The 22,956-nt window shown below is 49.7% G+C and overlaps 1 protein-coding gene across 1 annotated transcript in view; it reads right to left on the bottom strand.

Annotated features, from left to right (window-relative positions):
- Positions 1-22,956, bottom strand: part of COPA (coat protein complex I subunit alpha) — a 179,637-nt gene that overhangs the window by 59,559 nt on the left and 97,122 nt on the right. Inside the window, exons 20-22 of the mRNA XM_078669499.1 lie at positions 21,810-21,999; positions 21,599-21,694; positions 20,366-20,454 (exon numbers count right to left, since the gene is read on the bottom strand). Coding sequence (XP_078525625.1) covers positions 20,366-20,454; positions 21,599-21,694; positions 21,810-21,999 — 375 coding nt within the window. The remainder of the gene's footprint in view (positions 1-20,365; positions 20,455-21,598; positions 21,695-21,809; positions 22,000-22,956) is intronic.

The raw sequence follows: 22,956 nt of genomic DNA, 5'->3' as shown, positions 1-22,956 counted from the left end.
GCCTTCCTCGAAACGAACAAATCACTCGACTCCTCACAGTCTGGCTTCCGAGCCAAACACAGCACCGAGACCGCCCTCATCGCAGCAACAGACGACATTCGAACACTACTGGACAACGGAGACACAGTCGCCCTTATCGTCCTTGACCTCTCCGCAGCCTTCGACACAGTCTGCCATAGCACCCTGACACAACGCCTCAGAAACATCGGAATTCAAGGAAAAGCATTGGACTGGATCATTTCGTTCCTCGCGGGAAGAACTCAGAGAGTCCGCCTCCCCCCTTTTAAGTCATTGGCCACCGAAGTCATCTGCGGCGTCCCGCAAGGATCATCTCTCAGCCCCACCCTCTTCAACGTCTACATGAGCCCCCTCGCAACGATTGCACGTCAACACAACCTCAATATCATCTCCTACGCTGATGACACTCAGCTGATCCTCTCACTCACCAAAGACCCAACAACCGCCAAAACCAACCTACACGAAGGGATGAAAGAAGTAGCCGAGTGGATGAAGCACAGCTGTCTGAAACTGAACTCGGACAAAACGGAAGTCCTCATCTTAGGCTCTTCCCCTTCCGCCTGGGACGACTCTTGGTGGCCAACGGCCCTAGGAAAAGCCCCCATACCGACGGACCATGCACGGAACCTGGGCATCATCCTGGACTCCTCACTCTCGATGACTAGACAAGCCAACGCCGTCTCATCTTCTTGCTTCAACATCCTACGCATGCTCAAAAAAACATTTCACTGGATCCCCACCGAAACAAGAAAAACGGTCACCCACGCACTGGTTACAAGCCGTCTGGACTACGGAAACACCCTTTACGCCGGTACCACCGCGAAACTACAGAAAAAACTCCAACGCATCCAAAATGCTTCAGCCAGGCTCATACTAGACATCCCCCACACAGACCACATCTCCGCTCACCTGAAAGACCTTCACTGGCTCCCCGTCAATAAGAGAATAACGTTCCGTCTCCTCACCCACGCACACAAAGCCCTATACAAACTTGGACCTGATTGTCTCAACACGCGTCTTTCCTTTTACACCCCCACCCGCGAGCTGCGTTCGTCCAACCAAGCCCTCGCCGCTGTTCCGCGCATCCACAAAGCCACCATGGGAGGAAGATCCTTCTCCTACTTAGCAGCCAAGACCTGGAACTCCCTTCCCATCCACCTCCGCCTTACTCAGGATCACCTATCCTTCAGAAAACAACTTAAAACATGAATATTCGATAAGTAAACCTCCCCCCCCCTTCCTCAAGCGCCTTGAGACCCCATGGGTATGTAGTGCGCTATATAAATTCTGACTTGACTTGACTTGACCAGCTATGTTCCAGCTAACAACCCTCAAGACCCCTTTGCCATCTGCTGCCAATCCCGGCGATAAACCTTCCACAGAAGGAATATCGCAAGGGTCAGAAATGAATATGCTACTTACCAGTATGCATCTGTTCTTGGCATGTAGGGCTGCTAACATTCATATCTGTAGCATAGATCGCCGCCTAGTGTTGGGTCCGGATGATTGCACATTGTTGTCCTGGAAGAGTCTTCGAAGTATCACGAGATAGGTGGCTCCTCCCCTGGACTACAGTGCGCATGGGCATCGACTCCATCCCCAGATTGTTTTTAGCCATTGTGGCAAAGATGGAGTTTCACAGTGAAAGTGATGGCCATGCTAGAGATAAAATGTAAGAAAAAGTCTGCAGCCGCTACGGGCGCCGGGGAGGAGGGCGGGCGATATGAATGTTAGCAGCCCTACATGCCAAGAACAGATGCATACTGGTAAGTAGCATATTCAGTTCGAGGCATGTGGGCTGCTAAATTCATATCTGTAGCATAGAATACATAGCAGTCCCTCCATTAACGGCGGCCGCCCGTGCCAGCTGCAGAAGTTTGAAAAAGTGTTTTAAGAACAGCCTGTCCTACAGCTGCCTGCTGTTTGGAATGCACATCTACACAGTAATGTTTGGTAAACATGTGTGGTGTAGACCATGTGGCTGCCCTACAAATGTCTTCCAAAGGAATGTTACCCAGGAACGCCATGGAGGCCCCCAACTTGCGTGTGGAGTGTGCCCTGGGGGGGACCGTTAAAGTGCGCTTAGCCTTCTGATAGCAAATCTGAATACACTTAACGATCCACCTGGCTATTCCTGCTTTGGAAATGGGGTTGCCTTTGTGCTGGGCTGCGAAGGCAACAAAGAGTTGCTGTGTCTTTCTAAAAGGTTGTGTTCTGTCAATGTAGTACATAAGCGCTCTTTTGACATCAAGCGTATGGAGCATCCTTTCTGCTACCGTTTCTGGGTTGGGAAAGAATGCGGGCAGTTCGATAGTTTGATTGACATGAAACTGCGACACCACCTTAGGGAGAAATTTGGGGTTAGTGCGCAGCACCACCCTGTTTGAATGAATTTGTATAAATGGCTCTTGGATGGTGAGCGCCTGTAGCTCACTAACACGTCTTAGAGACATTATGGCAATGAGAAAAGCCACTTTCCATGTGAGGAACTGAAGCTCACATGAATGCAGAGGTTCAAATGGGGGACCCATCAATCTGGTGAGCACCATATTGAGGTTCCACACAGGAGCTGGCGGGGTCCTGGGAGTGGTGACCCACTTCCGCCCTTCCAGGAATGCTTTAATGGCAGGCACCCTGAAGACAGAGAGATGCTGCCTGTTTTGGAGATAAGCCGCTATGGCGGAAAGTGTATCCTAATGGAAGCGTATGCTAGATTGCATTTGTAAAGATGCAACAGATAGCAGATGATATTAGGAATGGAGGCATCGAGCGGGTTGATAGCGTGCTCTGTACAGTAGATGACAAACCGCTTCCATTTTGCTGCATAGCAAGCTCTGGTAGTGGGCTTCCTTGCCTCCCGGATGATGTCCATGCATTCAGGGGGCAAATCAAGGTAGCCAAACTCTAAGACTTCAGGAGCCAGATCGCCAGATTGAGCTGCTGCGGATCCGGGTGCTGAATGTCGCCACGGTTCTGCGTCAAGAGCCGGGGTGTGAGGTGCAGTCTTTGATGCGGTACCACGGAGAGTTCGAGGAACGTGGTGCACCACGGTTGTCGCGCCCACGTTGGAGCAACTAGGATGAGCGTCAGCGAGTGTTGCTTGAGCTTTTTTGCCACCAGCGGAATGAGAGGCGCTGGGGGAAAAGCATACGCAAATCTGCCTGACCAGTTCATCCATATCGCATTGCCCTGCGATAGTGGGTGAGGGAACCTGGCGGCAAAGCTTTGGCATTTTGCGTTTCCCTCCGTGGCAAACAGGTCTATCTCTGGATGACCCCACTGCTGGAAGTACGGGCGGAGTACTGATGGATGTAACTCCCACTCGTGCATCTGGTGGCTGTACCTGCTGAGCAGATCCGCCATCTGATTGTCCGTGCCCGGGAGGTGTTCCGCCATGAGAAAGATGTTCCTCTGAATGGCCCACTTCCACATGCTCTGAGCCAGATGAGACAACTGTGGAGAGTGCGTACCTCCCTGCTTTTGAATGTAGTACATGGCTGTCATGTTGTCCGTCCGGATCAACACGACTTTGTTGCACAGATGTACTTTGAAGGACTTGAGTGCCATGAAGATTGCCATCAGCTCCAAGTAGTTGATGTGCATCTTTCTTTGTTGCGCTGTCCATAGTCCCTGCACCTTTTAGTGGAGCACATGAGCCCCCCATCCCAGGAGAGACGCGTCCGTTGTTAGTGTAATCTGTGGCACAGGCTCTTGGAACGGTCGGCCCTTGCAAAGGTTGTGTAGATTCCACCAATGCAGAGAGCTGTATGCCCGACCCGTCACCAACACTAGGTCGTTTAGTTGTCCTTGAGCCTGAGTCCACTGATGCGCTAAGCATTCTTGGAGCGGACGCATATGGAGTCTCGCGTGCGGGACTATGAAGATGCAGGAGGCCATCATGCCTATCAACTGCATGAACACTCTCGCTGGGAGTGAGTGTTGTGGTCTGAACTTTTTGATCAGCGTCTGGATGTTGTCGATCCGCGCTGGGTTCGGCTGAGCTGTGGCAGCCAGAGTATTGATCGTCGCGCCTAAATACTGCCGCACATGGGCTGGCTGAAGGTGTGACTTCGGGTAGTTCAGTGTAAATCCTAGACTGTGAAGGAGGTGAATGGTGTGGGACATGTCTGCGGCGCACTGCTGGGCTGACTTTGCCTGCACGAGCCAGTCGTCCAGATAAGGGTAGACATGTATACTCTGTCTCCGAAGGTGTGCCGCCACTGTCGCCAGACATTTTGTGAACACTCTGGGAGCAGTGGTCACTTCGAAGGGGAGTACCTTGAACTGGTAATGCCTGTTTTGGATGGTGAACCTGAGGTACTTTCTGTGGGAGGGGTGGAGTGGTATGTGAAAGTAAGCATCTTTGAGGTCCAAGGTTGCGAGGAAGTCTCCCCGTTGTAACAAGGGAAGAACCTGCTGCAGTGTCAACATGTGGAAGTGTTCTGAAAGAATGTACTGGTTTAAGGGGCGTAGGTCTAGAAACGGTATGAGCGAGCCGTCCTTTTTTGGGATTAAGAAGTACAGGGAATAAACCCCTGTGCCTTCCTCCTCCACCGGCACGAGCTCTATTGCCCCTTTTTGCAGCATCACTAGAACCTCCTGCTGCAATAAGTGCAAGTGCTCTGCTGACATAGGACGGTGTTTTGGGGGCATGGGTGGTGGGGTGGACGTCAGTTCTAAACAATAGCCGAACTGGATAAGTTTCCTGACCCACCTGTCTGTGGTGATGGACTTCCAGACGGGCAGGAACTGTTGGAGTCTCCCCCCGACAGGTGTAGGATGGTCGGGGGGCAGTGACAGGGAGTCACTGTTTGTTGGCGGCAGAGGAACGGGAACTGTTGTTACCTCTGCCTCTACCCTTGGCACTGTTTCCCCTGTATCCACCTCTGCCCTGCTTGCTGTAGGAGGATTGTGCGCCACTTTTATTGAATGGCGTCTGCTGCGACATGTGCCCTCTGTTAACACCTCGATTGCCTGAGCGACGAAAAGTGTTCCCTCTAAATTGTTGTGACTGGAGAGCTCCAATGGACTTGGCAGTCTCGGTATCTTTGTTGATCTTCTCTAGGGTGGTGTCCACCTCTGGGCCAAACAACCGGTCTGGATTAACGGGTTGATTGAGGATAGTAGTTTGTATCTCCGGCTTGAATCCCGAGATGCGGAGCCATGCCTGGCGTCTCAGCATCACACTAGTGTTGATTGCTCTCGCTGCTGTGTCCGCAACATCTAGCGCACACTTTATAGCAGCGTTGGAGTTGAGCTTCCCCTCTTGAATAAGCATTTCAGCTCCCTCTTTAAACTGGTCTGGGAGGTGTTGTAACAGCTGCTCTAGGGTGTTGTAGTGCGCCCTATCGTATCTGGCCAACAGAGCTTGCGTGTTTGAGATGCACCATATGTTGGCCGCCTGAGCTGCTACCCGCTTCCCAGATGCCTCCAGCACTTTTGACTCTTTGTCTGGGGGAGGAGCTTCACCCGTTGTTTGGGAGTTTGCCATCTTGCGGGCATTTGAGACCACCAAAGAGTCCAAAGGCAACTGGCCCCGTATGTAAGTGGGGTCGCCAGGTGCCGGTCTGTATTTCTTCTCAATGCGTGGGTTTACCACCCGGGATCTCGTGGGTTCCTTGAAAATGTCTGCTGCATGCTTAAGGACCCCTTTCAACATTGGGAGAGTCTTGACAGTTTTTTCAGCAGTAGAGAAAGTGTCAAAAAGGAAGTCCACTTCCACGGGGTCAGCATGCATCTCCACCTTATGGTTTGAAGCTGCCCTTTTGATTAAGGCATTAAATGCCGCAGAGTCCTCAGTGGGGGACGGCTTTACGTTATAGACTTGTGGATCCTGGACCGACTGCTGGTCCCCTTGATCACCAGTATCCATCCATGAGTCCTGCTGCTCATCAGGCTCTGTATGAGCAGGGAAGTTGTACTCCTCATCTTGGTCCCCTCCATCCCCATCTGAGTATGTGGGTGAAGGTGTTGCACTCCGCCTATGCTGAGGAAGAATCTGCTCCACCAGAACTGGGCTGCTGCTGCAGGCTTTTTACATTTCAGAGGAATGATAAAGGACTCTTCCTCTTGTATAGCGTGAGTTTGCCGGTGTCGGCACCGATGAAATGCTCCGACCGTTCTTCAGCCAAAGGTTGTCGAGGACCCACGGTCCCAGCTGGTGGAGTGGACGTCGACACTGTGTCCTTGGGCACCGACCGCGGTGCAAAGGCCTTTGGCGCCACCTTAGGCGGCAACGTCTTCGGTTCCGATGCCGAAGCCTTGTCCTTAAGGCGCTTGAGGGAGTCCGAGACCTGCTTCGTAAAGGAAGCGGACGGTTTCGTCGATCCGACTGATGTCCGTGGTCCGCCCCCCGGGGAAGACCCGAGCGTGGCTGACTTGTGTTTGTCCGGTCGTGGAGCACTCGTGACTGGTGCGCTTCGATCACTGTCCACTACCGTAGACGTCGATGCCGATTGCTTCGGATCGATCGTTTTTCCTTTAGGGGTCACGGCCCCAGACCTCGGCTCTGCGGCCTTCACCGACTTCGCGTCAACGGGCCCCTTGGTCTTCGGCGCGACAGACTTTCCCGATGCAGGCTCGGCAGTCCTCTTGGGCGTCGGCTTGTCTCCCTTGGTAGACTCCGACCCGGTGAGCTTCTTCGAGCTTGGCTCCTTAACCACCTTCGGCACCTTAGCCTGTTCGGCAGCTTGCGCCTCTTTGGGGGCCCCCGAAGAAGACGGCGTCGGCACCGGAGCGGACGTCTTCGGTTTCGATGGCGTGTCGGCCATCTTTGTTTTCACCGGTACCGAGGGTTTCGGTTTCGTTTTCAGTAATGGCGGCTCCGCGGAGGTGTCCGTAGCCGAGCCGGAAGGCGGGGCCGTGGATCGAGGTGTATGGTCGTGGGTAAGGCCGCGTGGCGTTCCCCTGACCTGAGCCTTTGTAAGAGTACGAACGGGGCATAGCTCTTCCTCCGAGCTATCTTCCATGGCCCCATAAGCTTCGTCGTCATCCCCTACCTTCTCGACGATTTCTTGAATGTCGGGACTGTGGTCGTCAGCTCTGTCTTCGGACTCTACCTTCACCGTGGTAGGGGAAATCTGCAGGTGACGCACTTGCTCGTCTTCCGCGGGGTCGTCAAAGATGTCCACCGGTGCAGGAGCCGATCGCTGGGCCTCAAGGCGCGCCACGCGCCGAAGCTTGATCGTCTTTTTCGATCGAAACCTGGAACAGGCCATACAGTTGGCCTCGTCGTGGTCCGGCGACAGGCACTTGTTGCACACAGGATGGACGTCGATGTGTGGGTACTTGGATCCACACACGGGACATTTCTTGAATGGACTCCGCTCCATGCCGTCGAAGTCTTGCTGCGTCGACTAGGCCCCGATCACCGTAGAGTCTCACGACCCCCCGGATATCCGACTCTACGAGCTGGAAGATAGACGGGACCGAACGCGAACAATACCGACGGTGCCAATAAGGCCTTTTGGCCTTGATAAAGTACTATTACGATTCCGAACAGGAGACGTCGAAATCACATCCGAACCCAATGGCGGAAAAAAACAATCTGGGGATGGAGTCGATGCCCATGCGCACTGTAGTCCAGGGGAGGAGCCACCTATCTCGTGATACTTCGAAGACTCTTGCAGGACAACAATGTGCAATCATCCGGACCCAACACTAGGCGGCGATCTATGCTACAGATATGAATTTAGCAGCCCACATGCCTTGAACCAGACATCACACCCGTGGCCAAGCCCTCCCCGCTAGGGACCGCCACAGTCGGCAAAGCAGGACCAAGATGGTCAAATCTCTCCCCTGCCCGGGAACCAGCGTTAGAGTCAGAGAGTGAGAGATGGCAGGTAGACGGCCTCACACCTTCCCCTCCTATGCCAGGACTACCACAAACAACCTCCCCAAGCGTTGCAGGAGAATTCACAGGTAATTGAACTGCAGCATGTCAATAGCCCTGCCATGACCAATTGGGCGATGGACATGGGTTATTGCAAAACGGACTTATTTGTGGCGAAAATTGGTAATCTTGCCTACCTGTCCATCCTTCCCAAATGGGGGCTCCGACTGGCCTAGCGGGAGCTTTCCTAGGATTAAAGTAGCTAAGGTCGTGCGTGCCGATACCTCCACTACCTCCGGTTGTACTGCCCTCTCTCGTGGGAAAACTACACACATGGCTAGCAACTGTTGGATTATCGAAATTGATTATAATGCAGTCTCCCCTTATGTCTTTTGGCCTAGTGCCAATCCAACTAATCCTCCTCACGTGGATGACCCGACCACCCATGTAGTTTGGCAAGGGTCTATTACCCTTTAGCCAAAATACTGTTTTGTTCCTAAGTTCGGCATAGGTCTCGTGTTTGCCTGGCTTGAGCATGGGCACCCCATTAAGCACTGCCACAAAGGGCTGACACTCAGGGGGTAAATTAACAGTGCGGACTGGCCCAACCTCAAGGTCCATACCTGGCTGTGACGTGGGGACTATCATCATTTTGCCTATTCTAGGATCAGTTGTCTCAGGCCCATTTCCAATTTCAGGATTTTTTGGATTGGCACGACAGCTGGTACCAGAATCCTTCGGCCGTGCAATCCTTTTAGTTGGAATAGTGCTAGCCTTAGATACCTTAGGTCGCGCTGTACCGTCCTCTGTGGCCAACCCTGTCTTCCGGACGGCTCCGGGGGAAACCACAGGTTGTACAACGGGAGCATTTGCCACGGCCACCCCGGGTGCAGGCCCAACAACATTGGTAGGGTCTTGTGGTGATAATAGTGTCACCCGGGTTGTAGATTTCACCCCTTGTCCATGTTCCCTAATTCTTGAGTGTAGTTTGATAAGGGATTTTAGAGAAAAAAAGTTGTCCAAGGTTGCCTGCTCAAACCTGTCCAACCGCTCTGCGAGTCCCTTGACTCTCTCCAAAACTGGAGACCGCAATGAATTCCTCATTTTCTCCAAGTTGGCTTCGGAGAGGGGTTCATGTAACAGGGCTTCAGCGGGACCAACCGTCAGGTCAACGCAATTGTTTTGCTACTAGAGCGCCATGGTCCTCATCCCCCTTATCGCCCTGGGAACGACCAACACCCTGCCCTGATCTCTTGTAGGTCCCACACACCCTGGAACTAAACTTCCTGAGTTTCTTGTAGGGTTTGGCTTGACTTCCTCTACGCGGGCTAGCAGTTCTTTTACTAAGGTTTGGATTATTTACAGCCAGCGATGCTAATACTGGCGAAGGGGGGGGGACCCCATGGCTAATAGAGACAACAGAAGGAGACATAGGGGATGGGGTCTCACTAGCCAGTGGATCTGATACTGCGATATCTTCATTGAGCTGAACTATGGCCGTCAGGCTCTCCAGCCTGTCCAAAATAGCCCTTAGAGCTGCAACCCGTGGGAGATCTGAAGGGGGTAAGGCAGCCACCAAGGGATCGACTGGGCGCGCCGGGGACGGAACTAAAGCCAATTGACCCAATGATGACCGTCTACCAGCAAGAAGTTCCTTGGAAAGACGCCGCTCAGTCATGGCGATTTCCTTCTCAATAACAGTGGCAATGCGGGTAATAAACTGATCCATTGTACCCATTACACAACTGGACCCTCCCCCTCCTCCCCCTCTCAAACTTCTACCCGAGCGGGTTGACATTGGCATGGGCACTCCGAACTAGGAAAACTGTGCCTAGTGCAACACCTCCTTCCTGGAAAACAACGCGGAACGAAGATTAGCTACTTAATGAATATGCTACTTACCAGTATGCATCTGTTCTTGGCATGTAGGGCTGCTGACATTCATATCTATTGCATATATCGCCGCCTAATGTTGGGTCCGGATGATTGCACATTGTTGTCCTGGAAGAGTCTTCGAAGTATTACGAGATAGGTGGCTCCTCCCCTGGACTACAGTGCGCATGGGCATCGACTCCATCCCCAGATTGTTTTTAGCCATTGTGGCGAAGATGGAGTGTAACAGTGTGAGCGATGACCATGCTAAGAGTAAGTGTAAATTCTGAAGCCGCCACAGGCGCCGGGGAGGAGGGTGGGCGATATGAATGTCAGCAGCCCTACATGCCAAGAACAGATGCATACTGGTAAGTAGCATATTCAGTTCGAGGCATGTGGGCTGCTGAATACATATCTATTGCATAGAATATATAGCAGTCCCTCCATTAGCGGCGGCCGCCTGTGCCAGCTGCAGACGTTTGAAAAAGTGTTTTTAGAACAGCCTGCCCTACAGCTGCTTGGAGTGCACATCTACACAGTAGTGTTTTGTAAATGTGTGTGGGGTACACCATGTGGCTGCTCTACAAATGTCTTCTAAAGGGATATTTCCAAGGAAAGCCATGGAGGCCCCATCTTGCGGGTGGAGTGGGCTCTTGGGGGGATCGTTAAAGTGCGCTTAGCCTTGTGATAGCAAATTTGAATACACTTAACGATCCACCTGGCTATACCTGCTTTGGAAATGGGGTTGCCCTTGTGTTGTGCGGAAAAGGCAACAAAAAGTTGTTTCGTCTTCCTAAAATCTTTGGTCCTATCAATGTAGTACATCAAAGCCCTTTTGACATCAAGAGTGTGGAGCATTCTTTCTGCCACCGACTCAGGATTTTGGAAGAACACAAGCAGTTCAATAGTCTGATTGACATGGAACTGCGAAACCACCTTTGGAAGAAATTTAGGGTTAGTGCGCAGCACCACCCGATTGGAGTGAATTTGTATGAATGGCTCCTGTACAGTGAGCACCTGGAGCTCACTAACACGTCGCAGTGACGTAATGGCTATCAAGAAAGCCACTTTCCATGTTAAGAACTGAATCTCGCAAGAATGTAGAGGCTCAAAAGGTGGACCCATCAGTCGGGTGAGGACCACATTAAGATTCCATTCAGGAGCAGGCGGGGTCCTGGGAGGAATGACTCGTTTGAGCCCCTCAAGAAAAGCTTTAATGGCAGGCACTCTGAAAAGGGAGAGGTGCTGCCTGTTTTGGAGATAAGCCGCTATGGCGGATAAATGTATTCGAATGGAAGCATATGCCAGATTGCATTTGTAAAGATGTAACAGATAACAAATGATGTTGTGCGTGGACGCGTCAAGCGGGTCAATGTTGTGGTCTACGCAATAAATGACAAACCGCTTCCATTTTGCTGCGTAGCATGCTCTGGTGGTGGGCTTTCTTGCCTCCCGTATGATATCCATGCAGTCAGGAGGCAAGTTGAGGTAGCCAAACTCTAAGACCTCAGGAGCCAGATCGCCAGGTTGAGCTGTTGCGGATCTGGGTGCTGAATGTCGCCGTGGCTCTGCGTCAAAAGTCTGGGCGTGAGGTGCAGCCTTTGATGCGGTACCACGGAAAGTTCTAGAAACGTGGTGTACCATGGTTGGCGTGCCCACGTTGGAGCAACCAGGATGAGCGTCATCGAGTGTTGCTTTAGCTTTCGTGCCACCAGCGGTATTCGAGGTGCTGGGGGAAAAGCGTACGCAAATTTGCCTGACCAGTTCATCCATATCGCATTGCCCTGCGACTGTGGGTGCAGGAACCTGGCGGCAAAGCTTTGGCATTTGGCGTTTTCCCTTGTGGCGAACAGGTCTATCTCTGGATGACACCACTGCTGGAAGTATGGGCGGAGTACTGATGGATGTATCTCCCACTCGTGCATTTGGTGGCTGTACCTGCTGAGCAGATCCGCCATCTGATTGTCCTTGCCGGGGAGGTGTTCCGCCATGAGGAAGATGTTCCTCTGTATGGCCCACTTCCACATGCTCTGAGCCAGATGAGACAACTGTGGAGAGTGTGTACCTCCCTGCTTTTGAATTTAGTACATGGCCGTCATGTTGTCCGTCCGGATCAACACGACCTTGTTGCACAGATGTACCTTGAATGCCTTCATTGCCATGAAGATTGCCATCAGCGCTAGGTGGTTGATGTGCATCTTCTTTTGCTGCGTGGTCCATAGTCCCTGCACTGTGTAGTGGAGTACATGAGCTCCCCAACCCAGGAGAGATGCGTCCGTCGTTTGGATGATCTGTGGCACAGGCTCTTGGAACGGTCGGCCCTTGCAAAGGTTGTGTGGATTCCACCAATGCAGAGAGTTGTATGCACGACCGGTCACCAACACTAGGTCTCTTAACTGTCTGTGAGCCTGATTCCACTGACGTGCTAAGCACTCCTGAAGCGGACGCATATGTAGTCTCGCATGCGGGACTATGAAGATGCAGGAGGCCATCATGCCTATCAACTGCATGAACACTCGTGCGGGGAGCGAGTGGTGTGGTCTGAATTTCTGTATCAGCAATTGAATGCTGTTGATCCTGACAGAATTTGGCTGTGCTGTGGCTGCCAGAGTGTTTATCGTTGCACCTAGATACTGCCGCACATGGGCAGGCTGAAGGTGCGACTTTGGGTAATTCAGCGAGAATCCCAGATCGTGAAGAAGGTGAATGGTGTGGGACATGTTGGCAGCGCACTGCTGGGCTGACTTTGCTTGAACAAGCCAGTCGTCCAAATAAGGGTAGACGTGAACATTTTGTCTCCGGAGGTGCGCAGCCACTGTCGCTAGGCACTTTGTGAACACCCTGGGCGCTGTAGTCACTCCGAAAGGGAGGACCTTGAATTGGTAATGCTGATTCTGAATGGTGAATCTGAGGTATTTTCTGTGTGACGGATGTAGCGGAATGTGAAAATATGCATCCTTTAGATCTAATGTTGCGAGGAAATCCCCCCTGATTGAGCAACGGAAGAACCTGCTGCAGTGTGAGCATATGAAAGTGTTCTGATAGTACACTCCTGTGCCTCTTTGTTCCACTGGTACGAGCTAGATTGCCCCTTTTTGCAGCATGACGAGTACCTCTTGCTGCAATAAGTGCAAATGCTCTGTGGACATAGGACGGTGTTTTAGGGGTATGTTGGGTGGAGTGGATGTTAACTTAAGACAATAACCGTACTGGATAAGCGTTCTGACCCACCTGTCTGTGGTGATGGATTTCCAGACTGGCAGGAACTGTTGGAGTCTCCCCCCGACTGGTGTGGTATGGTCGGGGGGCAGTGACAAGGCGTCACTGTTTGTTCGCGGCGGAGGATCGGGAGCTGTTGTTTCCACGACCTCTGCCCTTGGCGCTGTTTCCGCGATAGCCACCTCTACTCTGTTTGTTGTATGAGGTTTGTGCACCACTTTTAGTGTACTGTGTTTGCTGGGACATCTGGCCTCTGGAAACACCTATTACTTGAGCGACGAAAAGTACTACCCCTGAACTGCTGGGACTGGAGAGCCCCCATAGACTTTGCAGTCTCGGTGTCTTTTTTGATTTTTTCCAGGGTGGTGTCCACCTCAGGTCCAAATAAGTGATCAGGGTTTACAGGCTGATTTAGGATGGTGGTTTGTATCTCCGGCTTGAACCCGGAGATTCTGAGCCAGGCCTGACGCCGCAACATTACACTTGTGTTAATGGCCCTGGCCGCGGTGTCCGCTGCGTCCAGTGCACACTTAATAGAAGCATTTGAGATGAGCTTCCCTTCCTGAATGAGCATCTCTGCTGCCTCCTTATATTCGTCTGGCAAGTGTTGTAACAGGGTTTCAAGTGTATCATAATGTGCCCTGTCATATCTGGCCAAGAGTGCCTGCGTGTTAGAAATGCGCCAGATATTGGCCGCTTGAGCCACCACCCTCTTCCCTGATGCTTCTAGCACCTTAGATTCCTTGTCAGGGGGAGGAGCATCACCAGTAGTTTGTGAATTTGCCCTCTTCCGGGCATTAGAAACAACTAGAAAGTCCAACGGCAACTGGCCCTTGATGTAGGTAGGGTCGCCAGGAGCTGGCTTGTACTTATTTTCAATTCTGGGGTTTATAACCCTGGCACGTGTGTGTTCTTTAAAAATGTCTGCAGCATGTTTTAAGACACCCTTCAGCATTGGCAGAGTCTTTACGGTCTTTTCAGAGGTGGAAAAGGTCTCAAACAGAAAGTCTACTTCAATAGGGTCAGCATGAAGCTGAACGTCATGATTCTTGGCTGCCCTCTCAATAAGCGCATTAAATCCAGCAGAATCCTCAGTAGGGGAGGTTTTGACAGTATACACATGAGTGTCCGGGGCAGTTTGTGGATTCCCTGGGTCCGCAGCATCTGCCCATGTGTCATGCTGATCTTCAGGATCAGTGTCGGCAGGGTAGCTATATTCATCATAGTCACCTTCCCCAGCCTCCACATCAGAGTAATTGGGCGAGAGTGGAGCAGTGTCCTGAGCACGTGGATTAATCAGTTCAACAAGAACTGGGGAATCTGTGGAATCCTTTTTCTTCTTTAAAGGAATTGTGTAGGACTCCATAGGCTGTGCCGGTGTGATCTTTCGCTTGTAGATGGAAAGTTTACCGGTGTCGGCGTCGATAAATTGTTCCGACTGCTCCTCCAGTAGGGGTTGTCGATGCCTTGTGCCTACAACTGCAGGGGTAGGCTTCGGCCCGTGGATACCTTTATGGACGCCTCGACGACATTCCGGGGCGCGAACGCCTTCGGCGCCACTTTTGGCGGCAGCGTGAACTGAATCGGCGCCGTCGACTTTTGCGGTTTGGCGGCAGGCTTCGGGGTGTAAGTATCCTTCGGATCAACCGCGGAAGCCTGGTCCTTGATGCGCTGCAACGAGTCAGACACCTGCTTCGTGAAGGACGCGGACGGCGTCGTCGAGCCAACAGGTGCTCTCGAGCCACTACTATGTGCGGACTCGAGGTTGCAGTACTTTTGGCCTTGTCCGGCCGAGGTGGAGGATCAACAGCTTTCGGAGCTCCGAGTCCTTTGTCTGTGTCGACGGCCTTCAGAGTCGACGGCTGCGGGTCGGCGGCCTTGACAATCTCTTTCGGTGCCCCAGCCTTCGGCTCGACGCCCTTGAGCGACTTCACCCGTTCAACAACCTTCTTTGGCTTTGTCTGCACCGACAGGTCCGAAGACGTGGAGCCGACCAAGGCGACAGGCGCTTTCTGCTTCGACGGCGCCTCTATCACCGTCGGTTTTGTCGAGACCGAAGCTTTGACTTTCGGTTTCGATTTGACTAATGGCGGCTACGTTCAAGTGTCTGTCGAGACCGAAGCTTTCCCTTTCGGTTTCGATTTGACTAATGGCGGCTCCGCAGAAGTGTCCGTAGCCGGGCCCCGAGGCGAGACCGTGGATCTAGGTGCAAGATCTTGGGTAAGGCCATGTGGCGATCCCTCGACCTGAGCCTTAGTTATTGTCCGAACGGGACATAGCTCTTCGCCTGAGCGATCTTCCGTGGCCCCATAGGCCACATCGTCGTCTCCTACCTCGTCGACGACGTCTTCTGTATCGAGCATTTCTACGTCTGCGTCGTAGTTGGAGTCGATCTCTGCAGCTGGAGTGGAAATCGGCTCTCGAACTTCCTGCTCGTCTGCTTCTTCTCCCTCGGTATCGAAAATGTTCACCGGGTCAGGTGCCGTCTGCTGGGCCTCCTGGCGCGCCACGCGCCGAAGTCGAATCGTCTTCTTAGAGCGAAAACGAGAACAAGCCATACAGTTGGCTTCATCGTGATCCAGCGACAGGCACTTGTTGCACACCGGGTGGACGACGATGTGGGGATACTTGGAGTTGCACACGGGGCACCTCTTGAACGGGCTCCGTTCCATGATGTGTCGTCGAATAAGGCTTGTTGCGTTGACTTGGCCTTGAGCACCGAAGAGCCACGCGACTCCTCTGGATGTCCAACTCGGGAACTGAGCCGGAACAGAGCTGGGCACCGAACGCAAGACAATACCAACGATATAGGAAAAGCCTTTGGGCTGAAGGAAAGTTTTTATCGAATCCGAACTTGAGTGATCAAATATGCATCTGAACTCAATGGCGGAAAAAAACAATCTGGGGATGGAGTCGATGCCCATGCGCACTGTAGTCCAGGGGAGGAGCCACCTATCTCGTGATACTTCGAAGACTCTTCCAGGACAACAATGTGCAATCATCCGGACCCAACACTAGGCGGCGATCTATGCAATAGATATGAATTCAGCAGCCCACATGCCTCGAACACATACAACCACAATCAACCAGTCAGGGGGGGTGGCCCAGCCCAGCCTTGGCCAGCCCCGGACGGCCACAGACGGCCCTTTGCCCGGGCTTCGCCAGGCGTCCCGCTCGGCGGGGGTGAGGTCAGATTTGTAGGTCGCGTGACAGGCCGTGGGTGGAGCTAGCAGGGTGCGCCGGCAAGCAGTTGAACGCCGTGCAGGGACTCCTGGTCAAGCGAGTCCCTGCTGCGCTCCTCCCCTACAGTTGGTGTTCACGCCCACGGGTCACACAGGTTCCTCAGCGGCCCCTCCACACACTCAGAGCACCACGAAGCGGCACCGCACCCGCGAAGCGGGTGCGGCTAGTCTTGGCGCAGGGCAAGGCAAGTCAGTCAGCACATGGGATTGCAGCACCAGCCGCCTCCAGGTGAGTCTGCTCGCTGAAACTACGTCCAAGGGATCCCGTGGATTCCCGTGTCACGGGGGCTTTTTTGCAGTTTTCCAGGCCGTGGGCGGAGCTAGCAGGGTGCGCCGGCAAGCAGTTGAACGCCGTGCAGGGACTCCTGGTCAAGCGAGTCCCTGCTGCGCTCCTCCCCTACAGTTGGTGTTCACGTCCACGGTTCACACAGGTTCCTCAGCGGCCCCTCCACACACTCAGAGCACCGCGAAGCAGCACCCGCGAAGCGGCACCCACGAAGCGGGTGCGGCGAGTCTTGGCGCAGGGCAAGGCAAGTCCGTCAGCACAAGGGATTGCAGCACCAGCCGCCTCCAGGTGAGTCCGCTCGCTGAAACTACGTCCAATATAATACATGCAAGTCACCCTACAGCATGCCTTGTACCCTAAGGCAGGGTGCATTATATTACATGTGAGGACATACCTGCATGAGCGCCCCTGTCCTGTTTAGTTTAATTACTAGACTGCACAAGTGAACAGGGAAGCCATTTTAAGTATATATATTGGGCACAGGTCATTACTAGTTTCCCAGATAGATGATAGCTTTACTGAAACCTATGGTGTTTGGTATCAAACACCTTGTCGTAATAAATGTGTACTGTTGCCAGTACTAGATTTATTGTGGAAGGTGTTCATATCTCTTCCAACAGGATGGCAAGTTTGATTTAGCATATCAAGGCCAGGGGCATCAAAGCCCCTGCTTGCTGCCTTTGATATGCAACCATGGCTGCCCGCAGAACTGGGAGATGCCACCCCCGGCCATTAGGTCCCTTTGGCACCAGGAAAGGCAGGAAATTAGGTATGCAAGAGGCGTGTTGCACCTCCTTGCTACTCACACCCCTAGAATGGGCTACCTGATTTGCTCCACAAAAGAAGAGTTCCACCATCTTGTTTTTGGTGGAATTAGAAACTCTGGGACAGTGTTATGTGGGTGTAGTGACCTCAGGGGTAAGTAGCGCACTGGCTGCTACCCTTCACTCCCTTTAACACCACTAAATCTAGTATTTAGGTGGCCCACCGACACTAAGAACTTGGACTCATCTGCCTGAAAGGACAAGAAGGACAAAAGAGCTGAAGACGTTGGCTCCTCCAGAAGTGGAACAGCCTCCCTAAACCATTGGAGGACTGCCCAGTACATCCTTGACTCAGCAACATCTCTCTTGGAGTGGAGGAGCCACTCCTCTGCACCAGCAGGCAACTACTGTAGCTGCACGGTACACCGTTCGATCGACCACCCACTCCCGGGTAGCTGAGGGAGCAGAACCCCCGCATGGTCTTTGTGCTCCAGAGGGTCAAAACCGTTTCCTTACCTAGTTTGGACATGCCAGGACCCCCAGGATCATCCCTGCACCAATACCAGAGGTACCAGGCCAGCTGCAAGCACCAAGGATTGTTTGTGTTCAGCTGGAACACCACCACACAGAGAGTGGCCCTCCTGAGTTTCTTTTCCCTCTTATGAGGAAACACCGAGAACTGTGACAGCTTCAAACTCATTGACACGCCAGACAAAACAACTCTGCACCGAGCTCCCCAGCCCGGGCTCATGTAAACCAACGGTGTCTCTGTGGACCTGAGACCCTCGCGCAGAGTCCCTTGGGTTCTGCCGGACTGGTCCCCCCAGTACCCCTTGCAGCTAGTGTTTGAGGCTACCACAGCTGAAAGCATTTCTGCACCCGGACATCCTAGGGCTTAAACTCTTGGTGCTTTCTTGGACCTTGGCGGCTACATACCTTAGGTGCAGGAGAACAGTCCTGTAAGTGTACCTACCCAGTGTATTTTTCTCCCATAGGATAACATGACCGCATTCGAGGCTCATGCCTCAAATCTGACAGCTGTCAAGTTCTACTGTAAAACTTAATAACATCTAAAGTACTTACCTGATTCTGATAATCTTGGTGTCGAACAATATATAAAAAGTGTGTTTCATTAATTGACTCTGTGTTCAACAAATGCTTAGCACTACCCTCCAATAAGCCTAATCTGCTTGCCCACACTACCCTAAAGAGCATTTGGGATTATTCATTTAAGCCCTGTAAGCCACTAAGGGTTGTCTGGACTTTCTACATGGTGCACCTTTTTTTGTTACACTACATAAAAAGCCAGCTTCCTACACAGAGCTACTACTAGGTTGCATGTACAGTTGACTAATATAGTAAGCTGGTTCTTTATTTAGTGGACCAATAAGAGGTACACTGTAGAGTGTCCAGGCAAACCCAAATTTGTTTTTTAGAGGCACAAATTGTTTTTAAAAAAATGCTCTTTTCTGGTAGTGTGGGGGCGCAGTTAGGCTTATCAGAGTAGTGCTAAGCAGAGACAATAAATGAGACTCAAGAATAAATCAGAAAATCAATTTAGAAAAAAAACCTCATATTTTTATGTGACTTTTGATATCAGTAACTTCGCTATCAAGTATGCAATTGCTATGGCTAAGCTTGCTCTCCTTCGTGGGATTGGAAATGGTCGGTTGAGACGCTCAGTTAAATTTTATGTCCTGAAGATGACCGTGTATTAATAACAAAGGTCGAAACGTTGTCGACGCAATTGTGGCCACAATTAATGGAGGACCCATTGTTTTGTTTGTTGTAGTTTCAGTGCTATTCTGAAACTCCTTCTATGTAACCTCTTTTTGTCTACCACCTGTCTGGTTTTGTATGTTCATCAAATGTTATATGTACCAGCTTACACCTCTGAGTTCTATTATATTATATATTTTTATTGAATACATTTTGTATGTTTTTCTAGATTTCTCCTTTATGGGCCGTTTCTCCATTTTTTCACTTCTAAGTGTGCACTGATGTATACATTCTTTGCCTTTATTGCTTGTTGTTGACATTGGTTTGTGCTTTTGTAATTTCTCAAACACTTTGAACCACTGTTTGGATTAAATATTGATTGCCCCTGGTTCAGGTAGTTAGGGCTGCCCCTGTGGTGGTTAACCATTTGAATAGTAAGCATTGAAAAACACAACCAGGCCTGGTCTTGACAAGCTCGGAGAAACCTGTCTGATGAACAAAAATGAAAAAAGTAGAAAAGATTTTTGTTGCTTAACTTGGCAACCATATGCTTGAATAAAAATTATAGTACAAAACAATGATTTAATAGAACTCTGTGTGCTTCTTAGTGCTGAGGTGGACTTTGGAAAGGTAAGAAAACCTGTTTTACTTTTAATACGTAGCAAATAAAGATTTTTTTTTCTAAACAAATATACTTTGGCTTTGATAACCACAACCAGAAAATGTTTTTAACCACATAAAGGTGATTGTACAAGAATGGATATAGAATCGAAACAAAAGGATTGGTGAAGTATTGGTCACCCAGCCTTGGCACCCATTTTTAGGCAGATGTGCACGTGATGAGGGGAATGCCGTTACTCAGTTCAAGAGAGACTATAAGACCTCCCCAAGGAAATCGTTGCTCACTGGAACTCTGCCTGCAAACCCACTCTGCATCTTTTTCGAAATGTATCTAAAAAAGAAAACTGCAAACTCTAGTAGGGAGGCTAAAACGGTACCAAAATAATGTTTATTCATGGAATATTCTGAGGCCTGCCTGACTGCCAAAACACTAAATGCATAACCTCATCCTCTTGAATGCACAAAAAGATATTAAAGTTGGTTCCCCATTTTTTTTTTCCCAGGATGGTCATGCAAATATCTGGACAATGCAAGATTCGAACGTACGAAGGGGCAGAAAGAAAGCTGGATTGTACAATTGTGTCTGACATGGTTAAGAGGGTTCCTGCAAGCACACAAACCTTGCATCCTCAAGCTGAAAGTGAAATAAGCCAAGGAGCAATGTACCCTGCACTGTGTAGTAAGTTAGTGAATAAAGTTTACGAATCTAAGCTATGGGAGTTAAAAATAAAAAACAACGTTTAAAAAAATATATATTTTCTGCAATTTAAGAAATGCTTTGATGCACACTTACTGTTTCCTTCTCGGGATCAAATGTCTCCTTTAGACTCTCTGCTTCTTCGTCCAAACCATGAGTCGCAGCAGTGAGAAAGGCCAGAGACTCTATAAAGAAATACATGCACCAGTGACTGTCAAATGACAAATATAAGACACAAATAAACAACAGTCAAACTAAGCATTTGGAGACAACGTGCTAAAGACATCTGCAGGGTCAAGCATTATTAGAGGCAGTGATCCATCGGTTTAGCCAACAAGAGGTGCAGAACTATTAGCACAACCATTTCATCATGCAAAACACAGTGAAATCTGTTAAATAAACACTGCAGAATTATGTGATACAAAAAAAATACATTAATTAGTATGGCTGCCACAAACGTTGCCCCAAGGAACTCAAGAGGTTAAGATGTTTTGGCTCACGAATTTTTAATTATTACTTCTTATTGGTCCAAGTGAACCCAAGTAAGGGGTATGTCCAAACATGGATGTCATGCTTTTCGCATATAGGGACTCAAACTACATTTCACCCTTAAGGTCAAATAATGGTAAAACTATCTGGGCTTCCTTGTGCTCATCTGCAGGAAGGGCATGGTATACCAGTTGAAATGGACTGGCTCTTTCAAAAAGAAGAAAAAAAATGAGTGGCACTTTGATGGTGATTTCTGTACTGGCACAAAATGATAGGGTAGAAAGTTTGTAAAAAAAATTGAGAGGTCAAGAAGTGTTGCCTAAAGCTTTGTGCGCTTTACCTTTATTGGCATCAGACATCTAGGCACAATAGAAACCGAAATGAGTAAATGATCAGAAAGGCTTGCTTTTTAATGTACGGTTTATGAAAACCAAGTCATTGAACAATTTGAGAGATCAAAGAATCACATTAATTCCAAAATAACTAGAGGTGCAATGAAAGATTAAGAATGGGTACACAGTTGCTATGGGACTAAAAGAAGCTTCAGTTATCAACTTTGGTTAATGTACTGAGGCCAAGTTCTACTTGGTTGTATGCAAGAGTTAAAAAAGCTCTCAGTTCAAATTGGCAAATCTGAGGATTTTGGTTGCCGTTTTTAATGTTTTCCATTTTTGGGAATATCTCAATCCATTTTTCTGGATTTAAAGAGCTAATTTTCTCTGACAATACTGTACTGGGAGAGTAGGAAAAACAATAAAAATAGAGGACATTACAAAAATAACAAAAGATAGAAAAGCAAGAACTTTTGCCAGATTAGATTTGAGAGCATATACTACTTACTCTGCCCGCAGTTTTTGAGGATTCGCACACGCTCGACCACATCTCCAAGGTACAGTGCATTCTGATAGTGTCCACTCATATCTTTCCGAATCTCAGCTAGACCAAAACAGAAGCAATGGTCAGCAATCTAAATTACTAAAATGAAATACTTTGAAACACCGAAGCCTACAAATATAGAGTAATTATATACATTGATTTTGGACGAACTCACCAATCTTCATCATCTTGCGCAGCTTTTCAAGGTTGCCTGTGATGAGGTACAGGAAGGATAGCTTGTCAAAGTTCTTGGTGCGCTGATAGCACATCTCCACAATCTGGTGGTTTCCCTGCAAGAGGGCAACCTCTCCCAGCTTCTCCCAACAGTTCTTATCATCCAGAGCTTTGGCTGCTTCCAAGGCAATCTAGAAGACAGTGAACATGTGGACAGTGAAGAATGTCAATCATAACATTTGTTGTAAAATAGGCGCAAGGATGCTTTTACATACTGTGCTAGTTGAGTTCAACACGGCTCCGATTTATTAGAAATTCGACTACCTGGGCAAAGAATAGATATGTCCTTTTGATCAGGAGCCATGTAGTAGCAAAATTCGGTGTGAAACCTCCCCGTTAACCAACTTTTTTATGAAAGTATTGTGGCACAAGTGAGGTTGTTTCCTCAATTGCATCTTCACAGCTCTACCAGAAGGGGAAGCGCAATGAAAATTAGATTCCATTGAAAAAGGATTTTCTGTCTGTCATGGAAAGTGGCCAAAGCAATAAAAAGCTATGCTACAAGTATTTATAAACTATGTTGAAGCCGTCTAAAGTTGAACAGATCAGGGTGGATTTACTCTGAATGAGGAGAGAAGAATTATAAGAGCAAGTATTTTCCCATGTGATTACCAATTTTATCACTGAAAAATAATTGTGAAAAACAAGTAATTCTATTATATTGGAACAATCAGTTCATAAACCAAAGTACACAGCACAAAGTAGGAGACAATATGTATGCATATTGACAATCATCATCCGGGGTGTCGGGCTCACAATTGCAGGGATAACAGCATTGTGTTCAATGGGTCAGTCTACATGCTATGGGGCTGGTCTATAACAAAACAGTATTGTATGCTTTTGCTATAGACTTGCTATTTCATCCAAACATGTACTATATTGCACTCCATGATAATTCATAGAAAATAGAAGGCTGTCTACACTTAAAGTAAGCAGGGATGGACAGCTAAAGAAATGAGACCCACCCGTATGAGTAATATTTCAACTCCACATTTAATCTTTCTTAGATTGTGTCTACTATGAGGCATGGTGCGATTAGACAAGTGGGACTTTTGCTTCACCTCACACCCAGTCCAACTGATCGATGC

The sequence above is a fragment of the Lissotriton helveticus genome, chromosome 12 (genome assembly GCF_964261635.1).
Source record: "Lissotriton helveticus chromosome 12, aLisHel1.1, whole genome shotgun sequence".
In the NCBI taxonomy this organism is placed as follows: domain Eukaryota; kingdom Metazoa; phylum Chordata; class Amphibia; order Caudata; family Salamandridae; genus Lissotriton; species Lissotriton helveticus.
This window is presented reverse-complemented; position numbering and strand designations above follow the sequence as displayed.